Source organism: Trachurus trachurus, assembly GCF_905171665.1.
Source record: "Trachurus trachurus genome assembly, chromosome: 20".
NCBI lineage: Eukaryota > Metazoa > Chordata > Actinopteri > Carangiformes > Carangidae > Trachurus > Trachurus trachurus.
Window position 1 is genome coordinate 21,413,581 of NC_139911.1, and position 21,116 is coordinate 21,434,696.

At 44.9% G+C, this 21,116-nt stretch overlaps 1 protein-coding gene across 1 annotated transcript in view; it reads right to left on the reverse strand.

Moving 5' to 3' along the window:
* The window catches only part of tmem108 (transmembrane protein 108), a 56,255-nt gene continuing 35,139 nt past the window's right edge, over window positions 1–21,116 (reverse strand). The window contains exons 3-5 of the mRNA XM_083995661.1: window positions 6,110–7,381; window positions 5,207–5,358; window positions 1–2,583 (exon numbers count right to left, since the gene is read on the reverse strand). Coding sequence (XP_083851787.1) covers window positions 2,467–2,583; window positions 5,207–5,358; window positions 6,110–7,381 — 1,541 coding nt within the window. The 3' untranslated portion in view covers window positions 1–2,466. The remainder of the gene's footprint in view (window positions 2,584–5,206; window positions 5,359–6,109; window positions 7,382–21,116) is intronic.

Below are 21,116 nucleotides of genomic sequence, written 5' to 3' on the forward strand. Positions count from 1 at the left end.
GTAAAAAGTACAGTGTATACTACAGTACAAAAAATACATAATGTTGAACACTGCTCCACCGTGCCACTGAACGTTTTGTAAAATATCCACTTTGTCAGCGTGCAAAACAACAAGCCCAGCTGTGAGCATCCAATGCAGGAAATATCAATATGTTTAACCGTGTTATTCGCCACCACCGCATGAATCGGTGATTTCAGAGCAACATCGCACAATGCAGAGAATCTTTAGCGACAATAGAGGCAGGCAGCATTGATTATTGAATAAAACTGCAGCAATGCAAAGTAAAACAGATGATCGAAGGACCACAGGTTTGATAAATGAACAAAATATTCAAATGCCTCCGTATGTTCTCACAGTAAATATTCAGCATACATTTTAAGTGTCAGTGTTTTCTTCGTTTAGGGCTTTTGAGAGCCTCTAACACATGTTATGTGGTCCAGCAACTGATTCACTATCATTCAACATTTCAACAAACACAGTTTGCATTGCATGAACAAACACGTTATTTGTGGAGTTGGACACTTCTAGTAGCAAGGGATGGTCTAATGGTTTCCTACAGTGCTGAGAAAATCCTTCTCAAACTGGGCTGTAACCTGTAGCCACTCCACAACACAGACAACAGACATAAAGACACACATACAGAGGCACACACACAAACAGAGGCACACACACATAGAAACAGACAGAACTGAGCTGAAAGTGATACAAAGTCTTGTTCGACTTAAAGTAACAGTGATATTTGGTTAAGGGGGCAGCACATTTCAACTCATTCGCCCACACTCTACTGCACACTCATACAGTACGCTAACATGCATGAACAAGGCATTCACACATACACATACTGATATATAAAGGGCCAACATAAAGAATTTAAGACATCTATGTGGTCCCCCTTAAGAGAAGCTGGTGACACATGAGGGCGAAAAGCCATTTTTAGTCAGCTCCATGTGACTGACTGATGCACCATCATTCAGTCCTGCCAGATGTAGACCCCACATACCATTCAAATAGTCCACTCTAATTAACCATTAAAAATCTGGGCTCGTATTTATCAAACTGCTGAGAGAGAAAAATGACAGTCCTTCACTTTTACTCCTACTTTCAAACTTAAGTATAAAATCAATTACTCCAATTTTTTACGACACAAAATTATCTTAAATTTAAGAGAGGTCCTTTCAATTTAGTTAAAAGGTGACCTTCTGTGTAGACCACTTAAGGACAGACACATACACTTTTGGTTTTGAAATGTCAATATTTTTGGCCATGATGAACAATACATTAACTCTAAAAGTCATAATCAGATTTAGGTTCAGGTTTACACTGTTACTTACATTTGATAATGTGTTATCCCACATTTTCATTCATTCCATGCATCTTCATTGTCTCCACTTGTAACTGTGGTACTAATTTATACTATAATGGTCTCTGATGTACCTTCTCTAGGATCAGCAAATTTCTCTCCTCCACCATTTTCTCTTATCCTTTTGTCTCCATGTTGTCCCATCTGCTGTTATCTGCTCATCATGCATAAGGTACTGTATATAGACCTATAAAGAATGTTTTTTGAAACCTTTTATAACCTGCTTGACATGTTGGATCTCAGATATGTTTTTCTCTGTTCTGTTGCTTTACAACTAAAATATATTATTATTGTGATTATTATTAATATTATGTAAAAATATTATATATTATAAAAATAGGAGAATGCTGTTGTTTGTTGACATATTAATTGTAAGGATTTCACACAAATAAATGAACTTTTCAAATATCACCGAAGAAAATATAAGGATGTTGTTTTCTAAACAATGAACAATGGGGCAGATGCAGGTTACATCCCTGTCTCTGATTGGCCAATCCTGCCCTGAGCATACATACATACCATTAATAATCCGATCATTTGATAGTTTCCACTCTGACAATTCAGTTCTCCGACTTGATGGCATTTGTAACTTTCTTCGAAGTTTGATAAATACAGACCCTGATTTCATACACAGTAATTTGCAAGTAAATATTTTAGGTGCTATATTCAAGTTCAACAGGCTATAAGTATTTTGGGATTGATTTTTAAAAGGAAAAAAAAAATAAAATTACAAAGAACAGCTTAAATGCTTTTGTAGCACGTTTCTCTCTCTAAAGCAGATTTCATGTGGCAACATCCACAGTGCACTCACCATCAAGCCACTGTAATGAAACAAAACCACATATACTCTGTATTTTATAAAGACAATAAAAACCTTTTTATCACAATTAAGCCTTTTGTAGAAAATGTACATCAGAAAAATATGCAGGTGCATCCTCATAGTAAATAGTGTCTGTTTACATCACTCTCCTTTCTGGTTGCTCTTTGTGTTTATAATATACAGTATAAAGTCAAAGTCTCTGAATATTTACCACATATATAAAATAGACAACAACAGCAGGGGGGTTGGGGGGGGGGTAGGAGAGGAGAAGCTCTCCTTTCTGTCTCTAGATGGCAGAAGCTTTGTCTCTGTTGATGAAGAGGGTCTCCTGGCAGAAAGGGTTAACCAGGACCACGCTGCTGCCGCTGTAGTCTCCATTAGGGGGTAGACAGGTGTCCTGCTCCTGCAGATGCACACACACACACACACACACACACACACACACACACACACACACACACACACACACACACACACACACACACACACACACACACACACACACACACACACACACACACACACACACACACACACACACACACACACACACACACACACACACACACACAGAAAGGAAATTAACCCAGGTGTTAAAGTGTTAAACAATAGCTGTGATTCACCATTAAGGAGTGCACTGCAGTCTACTGTTTCTAAGTCAGTCTACAGGTGAGGAGCAGAGTCACACAATTTGGTGTGGAAGGCGAACAGAATAAAATATGGGTTTTGTGCGCCGCGGGGCTTTTAAAGGAGATGGTGAACAAAGATATCTGACAAAGCGAGATGAACAGAGAGGTAAGAGGGAGGCGGAGGGGAGGACGAGGATGTAAAAGCTTGATGATTGCAGAGACAAAAGGGAGAGATGACTCAGAAGAAACAAGGTACAGTAAGAGAGGGACTTAATGTAAGGGGGAGCGGGGGTTGTTTACGGTGAGTCAGCAGTAATGAGGCAGTGCCGAAGGAGAGAGGTGAGAAAAGGGAAATCATTTGTTTTACAGCAGCGATGAGGCCATTTTATCAGCGGGATCCAATCAAATCAAATTAATACTTCTTTATGATCACTTCCCCCAGAGCTCTCTCATTTGACCTATAGCAGCGGGGAAGCTATAAGGCTGCTGCACTACAGACGCAGGGAAAAACAACAACACCTGGGTGTCACCAGGGGCATCCTATACATGATCCAACCTCAGCTTCCCCCTCCTGATGCCCCCACAGGCAGCAGAGGAATGAAAGAGACAGAAAAGATTGAAATGGTCACTGGGCAGAAGACGATAAAAAACACACACATGCAAACTGAACAAAGCAATGGCAACGCAAAATGACGAGAGGAGGAGGGAGATTGCAGGTTTGGTACTCATTGAAACCCATACCCCTGTCATAGACTACCACATCCAACAGATGGTGCTGTAATGCACCAAGAAAGTGCACAAGCTGTTCTCCAGCTGAAGTGCATTATCAGTATGAAAACCTTTGGCCTTTGAAGGTTACATGAGAAAATATGTCTCTTTATGAAGCTACGGCATAAACCAAAACTATAGGTTAAATAATGAAATATGTAAAGAAGAGCATAAGCCCAACTATCAGATATATAAAGCACAGTGCAGAGTGCTAAACTTGATACAGATACAAAGTATGAAGGAAGTGGTGGCCATTCCTGACGAGCAACTGTGTTGTTCTTAAAATTACTTTTAAAGGGATAGTTCAACATTTTGGCAAATTGGCCCATTGCCATAATTGCTATAGTCATAGCAGTAGGTTCGTTACCTTGATTTGTCGGTGCAAGCTATTTTTAGAACGGCGGAGCAGAGCCATAAGCTGCTCAGAGCTACGCTACGGAGGCTCATGGGATTCGTTTTCGAGGTAAATGCAGAGACTGCTTGCTGAAAAACTGTCCCTGAAGGCAGCGCGCATCAGCAGTTTTGCATGAATTTACCTCTAAAACAACTCTGTCTGGTAATGTTCTGTTATTATCTCATAGCGTGGTGAATGTGCAGGTCACAACTTGTCCACCAGAGCGTTGTGGAGTTGTTGGATTGTGTATTTGATGAGTTTGATGAGGGAAACCAAGAAATCCCATGAGCCTCCGTAGCGTAGCTCTGAGCAGCTCGCGGCTCTGCTCCGCCGTTCTAAAAATAGCTTGCACCGACAAATAAAGGTAACGAACCTACTGCTATGACTGTAGCGATTATGGCAATGGGCCAATTTGCCAAAATGTTGAACTATCCCTTTAAGAATCCTAAATGTGTTTTTGTTTTTTTAATGATGAGTGATTTAATGAGATTTTGTAAAGACCAAATATTCTGTATCGTTTCTGATATTAACACCTGACCTTCTGAATCTGTGGTTCTGTTTCATACAATTTGCTGCGACAAGACAAGACAAGACAACAAAGACGATGACCAAGAAGATGGTCATCATCTTTGTTGCTTTCTTGAGAGCTCATATTGACTGGACACCTCTTGGTGCAAGACGCTCAAATAAACCAGTAAATCAATGCAGGCAGATGGGATTAATAAAGACTGCAACCTAACATGGCCTGCGTTCACAGGACTATACATCTGCAATAATGCTGCATTATTGGCCTGCACTTACTCAAACACTCAGTTAATATAAAGGTTATAAATGTTGCAGAGAGAAGACATGAAGTGGATGGGTGTGGAACATACATTCACAAAGTATGCATTCATATGAATGCTGTTCTGCTTTTCTCAGATTCTCAATTCAAGGGAATTCAAAGAATGGTGTGAAAAACTGTCAAAGAATTACTTAGAAGTACTCTTAACGTATTCTTGCAAGGACAGCATCCCTATAAATCATAGTAATACTGTGTCATGCTCAAGTGCTCTTCAGCAGGCCATGGGGCTTTGCTGACAGAGAAGATTGGACATGGATCCTCTTGTTCTTTCCATACTCATTAAAAGCATTCTGCTGACTGATGGTGAAACATCGAGTCCCACCCAAATATCCCACCACCTGAGTGTGCAGTGTTGTGTACCAACAGAGACACCGTGCCAGTTAGTTTGTACCTCGCTCTCCAGAGTGTGTATCTCTCTGGGCAGCTCCACGGCGTGTCTGCTGAAGTAGTCCATGGTGATGGCGTTGTTCCAGTAGCTGAGGTTGTTCTCCTGACTTGACGACTTCTTCTTCCTCCTCATGCAGCACATGGTCAACAGCACAGCTACGGCAGGCGGAGGCAGAATAAAGGAAATTGAGGGTTAGAGCAGTTAGTTGGAAGAGCTGCTGCTTCAAATAGCCTCTGAAAGCACCCACATGAGCTGCTCAGGTAGAGACTGTCACGTTTCTGGAAAATATATGCCACTGGTGGAATAAACTGTGGTGGAAAAGAGAAAAACATTTTCCAGCAAATGGTGATGTGCCATGTTATCATTTTCAGTTTTCTGAAACAACTATGTTGTCAGTCTCTTAAAACCAAATGGCAAGGACAAAAGTTTGGATATCATAACAGAAAAAACACCTTATCAAAGGGAATAAATACTTATTGCTCCATCTTTAATGGATCACAGTGTAAATGATGTATTTTGCCAAAGGTGCTTGATAGAAAAGACTTCTGGTCCTTTGCTGTCAGTATTGTGCTGTCGACTTTAAAGCAGTGAGATCAGGAGCTCAAGGGTGTCTGGTGTCTGTCTAAAGATAACACCAGACTAAAGGAATCATTTGAAAATACATTCCAAGAGTTATGAATATGATATATAAATTGATATATGTCTAAAAGACAAGCATACCTGCATATTTGTGTGGGCTGGACATGATTCAAATTCAAAGCACAGATAAAGCAAATAAGCCAGTTTCTGAAAATATCCAACTATTCCTTTGTATAGCAACCATTTTTAAATAACGTCCATCCAAGTAAAGTAATTTAGCAGCTTTATTGAATCTTTTACTGGCTGCTCTGACTGTAGGCTACTTACAACATGAGGACACAGGCACGCTGATGGCCAGCACGATCCACACGATGTCCATCCTGCTCAGGCAGATGGTCATGCGTGATGGCGGGGAGTCGACGGTGGGGCCCGAGCTGTTGCTGGGGGTCCAGGGCTCCTGGGTGGTGGCGGGCACCTGCCTGTTCAGAAAGTTCTTGCTGGCTGTGGAAGGAGCCTCCGAGCCGTTCCCCCGAGCCGGCTCCACCTCCACCGAGACGTTGCCGGGGGACAGGCCTCCACGTGTGGTTTCATCCTTCATGGACCGTCCCGTGGCGGGATTGTCTGTGCCGTTACCTTGAACAACCTGATCATCAGTGATGGGTACAGTGTGGTTGACTGTGGGAACCTGGGTTTTTAGGCTCGGCTCAGTGGACAGGGCTGGTGTGGACGCCGTGGAAGTCTGACTATCTGACGGGCTCTTGACTGAAGAAACCGCCGTTGAGTCGACCTCCAGCTCATTGGTGGGGGTCTCATCTGCTCCGTTCACCTCCCTCAGGGTAATGGTGTGGTGTGCAGCAACGCTCCCATCACGCTCCCTGAGTTTCAGGCCGCGACGCGCGGGGTCGGCATCTATGGATGAAAGGGGTCGCGGGGAGGGCTGCGGATCGGTGGGGTCGGTGGGCTCCTCCACCACCAGCTTCTGAGGCTCTACATGATGATGTGCAGTGAGTGTATCTCCTCTGTCTGATCCAGAGCTGGACATGAGAGCCAGGGGGTTTGGAGCACCTCTGGCAGTAGATTCCACAGCTATATTTGGGACCCATGTGCTGAGAAATGTAGGGCTGCTGCTGTTGCTGCTGCTGCTGCTGCTGCTGCTGGCCTGCTTAGTGCTGACTGTAACTGGGTTATGGACTTGAGGTGCCCTGACCAATTTCTGCATGTGGCCTTGGTTTACAATATCAGAGCTCGGCCCCTGGGGCTGGTTAACCCAGCTTTCGGCGCTCACAGTGTTCGGGGTGACAGTATTTGTGTCGTGAATGGGAGGGGGATCTTCACGGGCCAGGCCGGAGGTTTTGGTGGCGGTGTGTAGCCGGGCCACGGTGGGGAGGACGATGTTTGTGGGTCGGGTGCCGCCTTCGGACGACCACTCGCCGCTGCTGGAGCCTTCCTGATGCCAGCTGGGGCGGGCGTGTTCAGGGGGAGACAGGGGGTTGCTGTGGGCGGCTGCCATGGAGACAGAGTCCTGGGACGTCTGGCTGAGGTACAGCTCCTGTGCTGATGACACCAGTCCTACTGGCAGTGCTAGGAATGCTAGAACACCTGAGGATGGAAAGAGAAGAGACCGGACAGTTAGCACATGATAATAAAGGACATGTACTTTCATTTTAATTTCTCCTTTATTTATTCAGGGAAGGTCAATTGAGAGCGAGCTCTCTTTTTCAATGACGCCCTGATTACAAAAACACAATTATACAATATACAAGGTCATGATCCACAATTACATACAGGTTGTAAAACATTCGATAATAAGTTTTTAAAACTATCTAAGGAAATAAGATGATCCAGTTTCAGACAGTTTTGTAGGTTATTCCACTTTTGGGGGGCATAAAACTGAAAGGCAGTCTTCCCCAATTCTGTCCTGATACTGGGAATTTGTAAAACCAAGGTGTCCTGTGAACAAGTGTGCAAGTTACACATTCTAAGTGAGATTAAGCTGGTAAAATAAACAGGTAAGATTTCAAGTAAAGCTTTGTAAATAAAAACCATGCAATGTTGTTCCCTCCTTACACTTAAGGATGGCCAGCCAACCTTATTATAAAGAACACAGTGATGGGTTCGGAACACATCTCCAGTAATAAAACGAAGAGAGGAGTGATAAAGTGATAAAGCATGGCATCCATTTTTACATCATTTTCCCACAAATCCTGCTCTGCAAATGCAAACATAAGCACCACAAGCACGTCAGCTGAAACCGACTGCTCGTGTGTTCAGGCGAGACATGTAGGCTTATCATTCATTACATCCACTACACCCTTCAGCCTTTAATCTAATGAACCACTGTGTTTGTCAGTCATCTGGTTTAACTAGATTGCTTTATTAACTGCATTATTCACCAGACGGGCTCCACTGTGTGTAGCTGTGTAGCACTGAAGTAGCAGCTGTGTCTGCCTTTAGACGCAGTTCAAACAAAGCTGGATCAGTTTTAAATGCATCAGCGAGTTCACTCTCCACCTGGGTTTTAAAACAACAAGCAATTATTCTATTACAAAAACAACACCACAAAAATCACTGAATGTATCAATTTATTTAATTCTCAGAAAGCTTTAATAATTTTGACAATTCTCCATATTTAGAAAAATAATATGATAATGATAATAAGATCCATGGTTGCCAAGAATACTGTATGTCCGTTTTCAAGCGCAACAGGACAAAAAAAGACATTTTTACAAATTGTGGCTATTTTGACACTGTGATTATTAGTCACAGTGTCAAAAAAGCCTACTTAGCATGCTAAAACCATTTCAGACAGCCTGACAGATTCTCTTTCTTGGGCTCAGTCCCATAAGGAAGCCGTGTAGTGACAAGCCATTAGCAGGTGCCTGTGGGGAATATCGGTCCTATTATGTTATCCAGACAGCAAGAAAGTCATAGAGGGAGGGACGTGGAAGGATTTATTAATTTCCCCTTTGCTCCCTCTCCTCCATCCTTTATTGACACTGTTAAACACGGCTAATGTGACACATTAGCGGAGCTCCCATTGACTCATTTCCATGCATTCAGCTGAGAAAAGATGATGCATTAACACACAAAGCTGCCGTCATTTAAATCCCTGTCTGAATGACATTATGTAGCATGTTCCTGGCTGCCATGGGACAATAGGCTGTGGAAAGGGAGAGAATGTGATTTTAATGAATATTATTATTGTTATTATCAACTTATTGGTTCAGACTGACTATAGTCTGTAATTTTCTGATTATCAACAAATCCCACGAGGAGACGAAAACCCAACACTTTGACTTCTCAAATCATATTGTTCCTGCAGAAGATGAAAATGGGTCACAGATAAGCAGATTTGTTTTCTCACAGTAGTTTTCACCAAATGTTATGAAGACAGGAAGACACAGCATATTCTTTGGGGACCATTTTCAGCAGCGGAGTAGTATTACAGTATTACATATTTGGTTTGCTTCTGAGTGTTTATGGCAGCAGGCCTAAAAAGGATTAAAAAAACACTAGGGTGCCCCGTGTTTGCAGTTATGAAAGAACATGTCGTGCAGTGCAACAGTGGAGCTCAATGATGCGTTTTAATATTTTTTTGAAAAGAGTGTAGCTCTACGGGAGAAAGGAAAAAGATATATCTGACAATACCAGTTGGTAGGATCGAGTTCATTGATGTTTTTACTCCTTTTTTAATGGGATTTGTTGAAAATAAGAAAAATGGAGAATATTGCCCGGCTTATCCTTGGATGCTACTCTGTGAAAGAATGGATCCATACAGCTCAGTATGAACAAATTCATTTATTAAAGACTGCAGCTGCTTTTAAACTGCCATTGTGTATACTGTATGTACATTGTTGAAATGTATTCTAATAAGCAACAGTGCTGCAGATGCGCCCTCCCTCCTGAATGAGCATCCGACTTATATCAAAGAAAAGCCTCAAGGCAAAAGAAAATTAAATGTACAGAGCTGGGTATTCATGAGGTCTCTACAATAGGCTGCTCAGGAGGGAAACAACCGTCAGTGTTGTGATTGAGCCTGTATTGTTCTGATAAACCCCTAAAAAAAGACGCACAAAACACACTTTCTGAAGTGGCCTATGTGACCTAGATGTTGTTGTGGCCATCATTTAGCTCCTGTGTCCTTCAGTAACTATGGAAACCAAGTTTCCATTACCAAGATGGGCAACGGAGAAGGCGATTGGAGAGGAAGGTGAGGAGAGAAATCTGTTGAACATCTAGTTAGAGAGATGGAAGCAAAGGACGCACAGACAATTAATCTTCAAAAACTGCCAAGGATTGGCCTCTATCAGTAATCTCTAATTTTCTTTACCATGAAAAGCTTCTCCGTCTCTTTCGTCTTCATCCTCAGCAGGATTTAAATAACACCACAGCAGAACCCTAAAGCTCTGACTATTTAAACTCAGCCTCTGAATCATTAATCATATTCCTCCATACTCAATCACACAGGCTACCAGGACAGAGGACCTGGACCCTGTCTTCCATTAACCAAGCCTGTCACGTCTCTAATCCACCGAGCCCACTCCAGACCCATATGAGGAGATAACACATATGGTCATCTTTGATTTATGACTGCTCGTCTTTCCTGAGATGATCCTTCAGGCAGACAAACCCAAACTATCAAAGCTTAAGTGTCTGGGTTATTGTTGATCACTGGTAATGTCACATTAGGACAAATTTGCCAGATAAAGCCCCTTGAATCTGAATAATAAATAAAACACAAACTCATGGTTTTAATATATTACATACTGACTTTGAAGACAGGGAGGGTACTTCACATACTGCTGTAATGTGGATCCTTACAGCTGCAAGCAAGGCAGAGTAAAAATTATGTTTTTCAATGTTAGAAAAAAAAAGCAGATAAAAGACATAACATGGTGCTGTTTAAGAGCTGTGCTGGTTTGAGTCGTACCTTCAATCAGTACCCAGAACCTGGCTGTCACAACCTAGCAACCCGACACTCTGCTGCTAATGAATAAAACATAATACCCTGACTCCTTTTGCAAAGTAAGTCGCATCAGAAATGGGCTAACTAAATGCTCTGGCACACACACACATACACAGGAGCACATTCCTCTGATTTGTCCAGATGATTGGAAACTCAGCAGAAAAAACATGTAGTTTCACCCTGATCTGTAACCAACATACTCTACAGTTTAGTCAAATCATGTTTTATTAAAGATCACATCTAAAATGTTAAAGGGGAGATCTGCTTTTTAAGTTCACTTGCACTCAGACTGACTGCACATAGTCATTAGTGCTGAGCATGTAGTCAGGGTAAAACCAGTCCTCAGATTCTGTTTCAGGCACCGTGTTGGGTTTGTAGGTCGCTTATTTTGTACGTATTCAAGTGTTTGACTGTAGGGATCAATCACTTTTTTATTTAGCCTTTGAAGCCCTGCAGTTAGCCAGCTAGCTAAATGGAGGAAAATAGTGACAGTACAGTGACAAGGCGTGGTTTCTATTATTGGACCACCAGCTGAGTGCCTTTGTTATAAGTTAGTTTCTACCTAATTGTAAGAAGTAAAAGAAAAAGAGGACAAGGAGCAGTAGCTGGTTTAAATCAGCTTTTTGGCAACACAGAAGGAACCTCAAAGTCAGAAACACAGAGCACAGAACACAAACTAACTTGCTAACCAACCAACCGACCGACCTATTCACCGAACGACCAACCAACCGGCCAAACAACCAATCAACCAACCGACCAACCTATTCACCGAACGACCAACCAGCCAACCAACCGGCCAACCAACCAACCAACCAACCAACCAACCAACCAACCAACCAACCAACCAACCAACCAACCTATACCAACCAGCCAACCAACCAACCAACCAACCAACCAACCAACCAACCTATACCAACCAGCCAACCAACCAACCAACCAACCAACCTACCAACCAGCCAATCAACCAACCAACCAACCTACCAACCAGCCAATCAACCAACCAACCAACCAACCAACCAACCAACCAACCAACCAACCAACCAACCAACCAACCAACCAACCAACCTATACCAACCAACCAGCCAATCAACCAACCAACCAACCAACCTACCAACCAACCAACCAACTAACCTATACCAACCAACCTACCAACCAACCAGCCAACCTACCAACCAACCAACCAACCTACCAATGAGCCAACCTATTCACAAACCAACAAACCAGCCAACCAACCAATAAGATAACATGACATTGTTGCAGTGTGTTCTCCATACCCTGCTATGTGTGTGCTCTTGTTTGTTTGTAGAAACATGTCTGTTTTGACCTATAGGCTACAGTAGGCCTGTGTGTTACATTGCTGATTGTATGTATATCTGTGTGTGTGTGCATTTACACATGCACTGTGTTGCACTCTGAGGCAAATGGGTGTAATTTGTCACAGCGTCTGTGCGCCTGGCTGATGGAGTGAGAGTGTAAGCAGGGTGAACACAGACAGAGAGCCCGGCCCTGCCTCCACAAAGACATGCAGCTGAGAAGCATGGCACTGGGAGTGAATTAACAAGAGAAATGATTGAAAAGGCTCAGGAAGTGAACTGAGCTTCATGAACATCTATTATTGAGTCGAACCACTGGGAGGAACATGAGAAAATTGGACGGAAAGGGGAAAGAATAGCGAGGGCAGACAGGGTGAGAAAAGGTGCAAAGAGAAGGCCAGAGCCAGAGGCGTTTCATCTGTGATAACATATGGACAAAAGCAAAAAGGCCGGATTAGACACATTAGACTCTGCACCAAAAAAAAGACATTCACAGGAAAATAAGGTGTGAGAATACAGGAGGCATTTCTTGAAATATTTGTCTTGCTCAGCAGCACTCGTCCACTCAGCATGATTCTTTCACTACAGTGCCTGTTGGCTGTTTCTGGCTTGACATGATATTTTCTCACAAGCACGAAAAACACCCACAAAAAGAGCCAGACTGTTTTCAGTAGTGACAACGCGAGGGAGGAGGCACACAACAACACTTTTCTGAATCTTTTCACAGAGGAGGACAAGGAAGCCATAACTGGTGAGAGTAGATTTCAGTGGTGACATTGAATAGCGGCATAGTCTTTCTCTTTGTCCTTCTACCATACGTTGTCTTCGGCTGGGAAGCACAACTGTTATCACTCACACCAACCTGTTGCCCTCCCTATCTGTATCACCATACTGATCACCTTAGAATAGCACATGCTAATACCATGGAGACAAACAGCAGCAAGGAACAATTACAGTGATATTACAACCTTATTTATTTGACTAATGGTGTCATGCTGGTTTCCATTCACTAAACACAGAGTGTATGGAGCAGGGTGGGGAAATTTATGCAGGAAACCTGCTGAATTAGGGCTCTTTTGAGTGAATGAGAAGCCAGTGACATTCGTTGGAGTCCTCCATTGATGCCATCAGGGACATCAATAAATCATGTTGCAAAGCAGGGTCCTGTGCACTGATCCAATGCAGGCTTTGTCCCAACAATCTTTCACTATTAGACTCAATGTCAGGGGACGGGGGTGCCACAGCAGCCGGCACTGAATCCAAAGTCACACAAAACAACATTTACTCCTGCTGAAGAAACTCTGCATTTTATTTTTCCTCCATGGATCCACTCATGAGATAAGATCCTATTCCAGATGAACAGTATTGTTGAGGCACACTGCATTATGACTCTTCCAGCCTCATCAATCATACTGGAGCACTTAGTGTGCGGTATGCAGGCGATCAGTGCTTATGCACCAGCCTGGCTGCATGATCAATCCTGAGGGAGGGGGGGTGGCTACTCATCACGGACGGTGGGATATTTATCTCTTTTTTTGCAGGGGTCACCTCATGCTACGTGCCAACGATGTGGCTTTGAACATGCACGCCAACAAATCTGCCGATGAAGTGGGTGCTGGAGCCAGGCCGGTTGTGCCGCATCGGCAGTGGGCAGCTGGCAGTGGCACTATTCGAACTGGAGGCTCCACGGGAAGCCAAAAATAGAAGCTGCAAAATCATCCATCAATAAGGCTTGTGACGGTTCGTCGGGCTGTTCTTCTTAACTGTTACTGCCCTGTCATCTCCCTGCTCAGGCAGCATGACGGGGAATAACGAAAGAACTGTAGCACAGCCAATGAGAGTCTGTCAAGGTCACTTGAATAAATGAATCAAGCTGCAGCACAATGATAAGATCTGGATTAAGATTAAACACCTGATAAAGTAGCACAGAGATGTCTTATTTTATATATTTGCCGGCATTAATGTCCTGTTTGATTATTGTTCTGCGTGCTTATTCATCATTTTAGTAACCGTCTAAATTTCATTTAAAAACGTCTCCAGTTACAGATGAAAAAACAACTTCTGTCTTTTTAATGTTTGTTAACGTGCACCAAACTAAAATAAAACAAAGTATGTTTTAGGCCTTTGTAAAGGACAAAATAAAAAAAAATATTAATTAATAACCAATTAAGGAACTGTTTACATACTAGAGAGTGGTTTCAGTGTGAGTCCAATATTTTGCCATTTGAAGTGAATTTGCCATGGAAGAAAGGTGTGTTCCTGGGACAGTCTGGCCCTGATAACAGGAGGCAGAATCATGTTGAGGCATTGGAAATCAAAAGAGCTTATCAGTTTTAATGAATGGAGAGAGGAGCTGGCTGGGATGGCTTCCTATGAGCAGCTTACCCACAGAGTTAATAATAGACTAGATGGATTTAGGAAGATATGGGGCCCACGTTTGAGTGCAATAGGTTGAGGTGACCAAGGCAACTGACGTCCATGTAGCCCATCCTCGTTCTTTATGCATCATATGTTCATTTTTCTATGCATGATGACAAACATGAAGTATAATATTTCATTAGTTTTTTTTGCTTCCTTTTTTGCTTCCTTAAAATTGTATTTTTAGGTCTCAAAAGGAAGAAATAGGTTTAATCACAAAAATAACTCTTTATTTATTGTCTAACATCAAGGGCTCAATGATTTCCTTTAGAGAAACTCTGAGTCAAAATTCTGCAATTTATAAACCTACTTTCAGGCCAAAAACAAAAAATATCCAACACCCTGCAGGCTGCTGCAACCTCCAGATCTGGAGAGAAATGACAAAGCATGACGAAAACCTATGCAATCAATCGCTATGAAATGTGTAAGAACGTTTGTTTGTCTCTGCCCCCACTTTTTCAGAAACTGTAAAAGGAGTTTTTCTTGGATGTGCCTGGCCCATGAACTGAGACTGAAGGCATTTGAAGAATAATATATATTTGAAACAGTGTGTGTCCATCAATAACAATCTCAAAATGCCCTTGTGCAAGATGTCGACTACCCGCCTGTGATCTCATCTGAAGTTACACTGGGTTAAACCATTAACAGGCTCTCTGACATGAGGCCTGAGATGTAATTATAAATTACATGACCATCTATTTATCCAATGGCATAAACACACATAAGTGCTGGTTTTGGTGCCCCTGGGCATTAAACTATAACCAGGAATTAAGGATGTCCTGCTCACCAGTCGGACGGCCCTCCGTGGATCACATTTAGCCTCGTTTATGCTAATCACAACCACTCTACAGCAGCAGACAAACCTCCACGGGATTCCCCCCAAATCCCTCAGGGCAAATGGAGCCAGTTTTATCTACAGCGCTCATCAGAATACCAATAAGCCTATATCACACCATAGCAGCACACACATACACACCATGGCTCCACTCGCTTAATGGAAAAATGAATCCATATCTCACTTCGTGGGATAAAGGCTGACAGACCCAAATCAAAGTAATCATAAGCTTTAAATTGGGAGTTTTGTTGAAGGTAGTCCGAGCCTTTAATTTGAAGCTTTGACGAACCGTCAGAGAGAACCACAGAAACAGATCAGACCCATCAGCTTCAGGCGGACAAAAGCCTTTATCAGCACCGCGGCTGTCTGGAGAGCTGTCTGACTAACTGCTGGGGAGATTGGATTATCACGCCTGGACAGAGCGCTGTCGACCCACACTTCAATGGACCCACTGCACTTGTGCAACAATTACCACAACCAACAGGACTACACACCTCTACTAGCACCACTACGACTTACTAGTAGTTACTATGACAACTTCTTATCTGCTAATAATGAAACTAATAATGAGAAGAATTATGATAAAGTTAAAAAATAATAACAACTATAGCCGACAACAACTACACCTGTGCCTCCATATGATTATTGCACGACCATTAACTATTAATATCACTGCTGCTACTGCAACTATTATCTGGGAGATGTGCAATAACTGATGCTTGTTTGTTACTTTTTAATCTTTTTAACCCCTAACTGGGTGTGTCATGAGTGTGTGTATATATGTATGTTTCAAACTGTCATTTATGTATTTTATGTATATTAAGGCAGCTTTTACCATGCACTTGAGTCCACAACAAATTTCCCCTGTGGGACAATAAAGTTTATTCTATTCTATTCTATTCTATTCTATTCTATTCTATTCTATTCTATTCTATTCTATTCTATCTACAGTACTAGTGTTAAGGTGGCCTGCTCTCCCTGCCTCCCTTGCCTACCAGAAGCTTCCTTCTTCAGCTCTTGTTAACATTTCCATGCTAACCACATTCTCTGTTATAAACTGTTTTCTTGTCTGTAACAACATCTATTGCACGTCTGTCCGTCCTGGGTGAGGGATCCCTCCTCTGTTGCTCACCCTGAGGTTTCTCCGATTTTTCCCTGTTAAAAGGGTTTTCTATGGAGTTTTTCCTCAGTGGATGTGAGGGTCTAAGGGCAGAGGATGTTGTTGTGATGCCATGTAAAGCCCTTTGAGACAAACTGTTTGTAAAAACGGGCTATACAAATAAAATTGCCTTGCGTCACTGTCTACCCATACTGTTACTACTGCTGTAATAATACTATGTCTAAAAACACCTGTACTTCCATCTGCTGTGGCTATTTTTCCACCTGCTTACAACAATTTATAACCAACACCACTTTACTTTTTACACTACTACACCATGCAGCCTTTATACAATTATTCATAGATATTCCAGACATATATTGTCTTGGTATTTCATATACTTTTTTAGAGTTCTCTTCTGAATATATGAAGATCTAAGTGGCCTGGTTCAGTAATACCAGTAATAATAATAATAATAATAATTCATTAATTTTGTATAGCGCTTTTTCAGTGACCCAAAGACGCTTTACAGATGCAGTAAAATACAACACAAAGAATATAAATAAAAAATAAATAAAAAACTTATGGGTAGGGGAGGTTAAATGCTTGGGTGAAAAGGAAAGTCTTCAGTCGGGATTTGAAGAGGGGAAGTGATGGAGAGTCTCTGATGGGCTGGGGAAGGGAGTTCCAGAGGCGGGGTGCAGTCCGGGAGAAGGCACGATCGCCGTATGTTTTTAGCTTGGATTGTGGTACAGTGAGGGAAGAGGTAGTGGAGGAACGGAGGGTTCGGGTGGGGCGGTGGCAGGTGAGGAGGTCAGCTAGATATGGGGGGGCCAGGGAGTTGAGGGCTTTGTAGGTGAGGAGGAGGATTTTAAAGGTGATGCGATCTTTGACAGGGAGCCAGTGGAGGGAGTGAAGGACAGGAGTAATGTGATCACGGGACCGAGTGTGTGTGAGTAGGCGGGCAGCAGAGTTCTGGACCATCTGGAGTCTGTGGAGGGAGTGAGCGGTGATGCCAGTGAGGAGAGAGTTGCAATAGTCAAGACGGGAGGAGATGAAGGCATGAATGAGGGATTCAGCAGCTGGGGGGGAAAGACAGTTTTTGATTTTGGCGATGTTGCGGAGGTGCAGGTATGAGGTTTTAATGACTGAGTTGACGTGAGGATCGAATGACAGGGTGGGGTCCAGGATGAAACCAAGGTTACGTGCGAGAGGGGAGGGGGTGATGGTTGCATTATCAATGGTGAGTGAGATGGGACCAGATGTACGGAGGGCGGATTTGGTGCCAATGAGGAGGAGTTCAGTCTTGTCAGCATTGAGTTTGAGAAAGTTGTGGGTTAACCATGATTTTATTGCAGAGATGCAGGTTTCAATGTGGGCGAGAGGTGGGTTCTGGGTAGGATTTGTGGTATTGGTGCAGAGGTAGATTTGAATGTCGTCGGCATAGAAATGGAAGTCCAGTTTGAAGTTGCGGATGATGTGGCCAAGAGGGAGCAGATAACAGATGAAGAGGAGGGGGCCAAGGACAGAGCCTTGGGGGACGCCCTGTGTGACAGGGGAGAGGGGTGAGGTGTGTCCGGAGAGGGAGATGAAATGTTGTCTGTCAGTGAGATATGAGGTGAGCCAGTCCAGTGCGGTGCCCTCAACACCCAGCTGGCGCAGCCTTTGGATCAGAATGGAGTGGTTGACCGTGTCAAAGGCCGCGCTGAGGTCCAGGAGCAGCAGGATGTTGAGGGCACCGGAGTCTGCGGAGATGAGTAGGTCGTTGATGACTTTAACCAGGGCAGTTTCAGTGCTGTGGAGGGGACGGAAACCAGATTGGAAGGGATCATAGAGATTGTTGAACTGAAGATGAGAGTGGAGTTGAGCGGAGACAACACGCTCAAGGGTTTTGGATAGAAATGGAAGGTTGGAGATGGGGCGGTAGTTGGATAGGATTGCTGGGTCAAGGGAAGGCTTTTTGAGAATGGGAGTGACAGATGCAAGTTTAAAGATGGAGGGAACATAGCCAAGGGACAGGGACTGATTGTAGAGGGTGGTGAGGTGGGGGAGGAGGGGAGGAAGGCAGGCCTTAGTTAGGGGGGTGGGGAGAGGATCCAGGGAACAGGTGGTGGTCTTGGAGGCAGAAATGATGTCAGAGATAAGGGAGGAGGTGACTGGGGTGAAGGCAGTGATCAGGTGGTCAGGGAGGGGGAGGGTGATTGGAGGGGGTGCTGGGGCAGAGGGGTCAGAGATGGAGGCGGCCAGTGAGGTGTTGATTTGGGAGATCCTGTTGCTGAAGGAGTGGAGGAAGGAGTTGCAGAGGTTAGTGGAGGAGGGTGGGTTGTTGTTTGAAGGATGAAGAAGCTTCTTGACTGTGGAGAAAAGGATGCGAGGGTTGTGATTAGAGCTGTTGATAACGGTGGAGAAGTGGGAAGTCTTGGCGGCTTGGAGAGCATCACGGTAGGAGGAGATGTGACTCTTGTAGGCCTGAGCATGGACGGTGAGGTGGGTTTTCCTGTACAATCTTTCCAGTTGACGGCCGGTTTGTTTCATATTGCGCAGTTCGGGGGTGTACCAGGGGGCGGAGGTGACAAAGGAGACTGTGGTTGTTTTCCAGGGGGCCAGGGAGTCGAGACAGTTGGAGAGAGTGTGATTCAGCATGGTGGCATAGTCTTCGGGGGTGGAAGGGGCTAGGTCAGCGGGGGGGAGAGCGGAGGATATGGACTGGGAGAGTGTAAGTGGGTCAACAGATTTAATGTTACGGAAGGAGATGGAACGTTTCTGGAGATTGTGAGATGAGGGCAGAGGGACGGAAAAGAGGATACAGTGGTGGTCAGAGAGAGGAAAGGTGAGGGGGTGGGGGCTGGATATAGGTAGGGAGGAGGAGCAGACGAGGTCGAGGGTGTGGCCTTTTACATGGGTAGGGAAGTGGATGTGTTGAGTGTATTGAAAGCAGTCGAGGAGGGAGAGTAGGTCGGACGTGAGGGGGGCGCTGGGGAGGTCGACATGGATGTTAAAGTCACCTGTTAGCAAGAGTCGGGTGGAGAGGGAAGAGGCGATGGTGAGGAGCTCAGACAGTTCAGTCAGAAAGGATGGGTGGGGCTTCGGGGGGCGGTAGAGTAGGAGTGTAGTTATGGAATTGGGGAGAGAGAGGGCAAGATATTCAAATGATGAGGTGGGTGGGAGGTTAAGGTTAAGTTCAGTGACAGAGAGGGTTCGTTTATGGATGACTGCGATGCCCCCGCCACGCCCAGAAAGGCGTGGCTTAGCGATGTAACTGTAGGTGGGGGGAGTGGCTTGGTTGAGGGAAAAGAAATCAGAAGGTTGTTGCCAGGTTTCAGTGAGGAGAAGGAGGTCAATGTTGTTGTCCAGTAATAGTTCAGATATGAGAGGAGCTTTGTTGGAGAGGGATCGAGTGTTCAAAAGTGCAAAAGAGATGGATGGGGCAACAGGGGGGGTGAGGTGATGGTTGTGGAGGCTGGAGGTGGGTATTGAGCAGAGGGTTCGAGGCGCTCGGTGAGGGCGTGGTCTTTTTGCCCTGGGCCTGATGATGATGTTTATGGTCTGAATCGGGGAACAGGTGATGGGACAGGGGGGGGGTGCAGGGGATTGGGGAGAGGGAGGATTTGTAGAGGGGATGGGAGGGGAGGGGGGGGACACAGGCAGGCAGGGGCATGAGGTGTGTGGGAGGGTAGGGGGGGAGGATTCAGAGGGGGAGGCGCGTGAGGTAAACAGTCAGTCCTGTGCATTTACTGAGTGGTGGAAGTTGGAGGCCAGCATGCGGGAACCCAGGGTGCTCAGGTGAAGACCATCGCGTGCGTAGTAAGCAGGGCGCTCCCAGAACAGATCGAAGTTGTGAATGAAGGAGAAGTTATTAGAAGCAGAGACAGTTTGGAGCCAGGAGTGGAGATGGAAAATCCTGCTGAAACGACCTGCACGGCGGCCGAATGTGGGGAGTGGACCAGAGAAAAATACAGATTTACCCCAGCTATTGAGGAGCTTGAAGAGGTGGTTGAAATGTGGTTTTATTTGTTCGAGCTGGGTGTTGGCGGTGTCATTTGAGCCACAGTGAATAATTACTTTTGTTATTGTTGGGGGGGCTGACTCCAGGAGACGCGGAAGTTTGTCCAGGATGGTAGGGGCCGTGGCTCCTGGGAAGCAGTGCGTGACCGCGTTCGCAAAGCGTATGCGCCGGACGATGGAGTCGCCGACGATCATGGCAGTAACGGGAAAGAGTGGAGTAGGTGTTGGATTTACAGGAGTGGGGGGTGGTGTAGCAGCAACGGGAGGTCGGTGGTCAGTCGTGGCGGCTTCCGTGGTGTCTGTCACGGGGCTGCTGTCCGGTTCTGGAGGCTGCTCCACAGGTGGCTTGGGGTGGGTGAGACCAGAGCGTCGGATAACAGCGTCTTTAAGTAGTTGAAGGCGGGAGGAGGAGGAATTCCCCGGCTGATTGTGTCGCCAGGAAGAAGCTGGGGGAGACGCAATCGGCGGGGAGGACAGGTGGGATGGGATCCAGGTAACCGGGGGATGTGCTGAGTGGGTCGTCGCGGTGAGCGGAGAGCCCCCTGTGGAGAGACTGAGGACATGTTCCCCAGGTCGGACTCCAGCGCTGGAGCAGGTAGCGGCGGCCGCTGGCGGAGGACCAGACGCGGCGGCGGCAGGCAGTGGGGGAGCCGCGGCCGCTGTCATTGCTGGGCTCGGCTCGGTGGACGGAGAGGGAC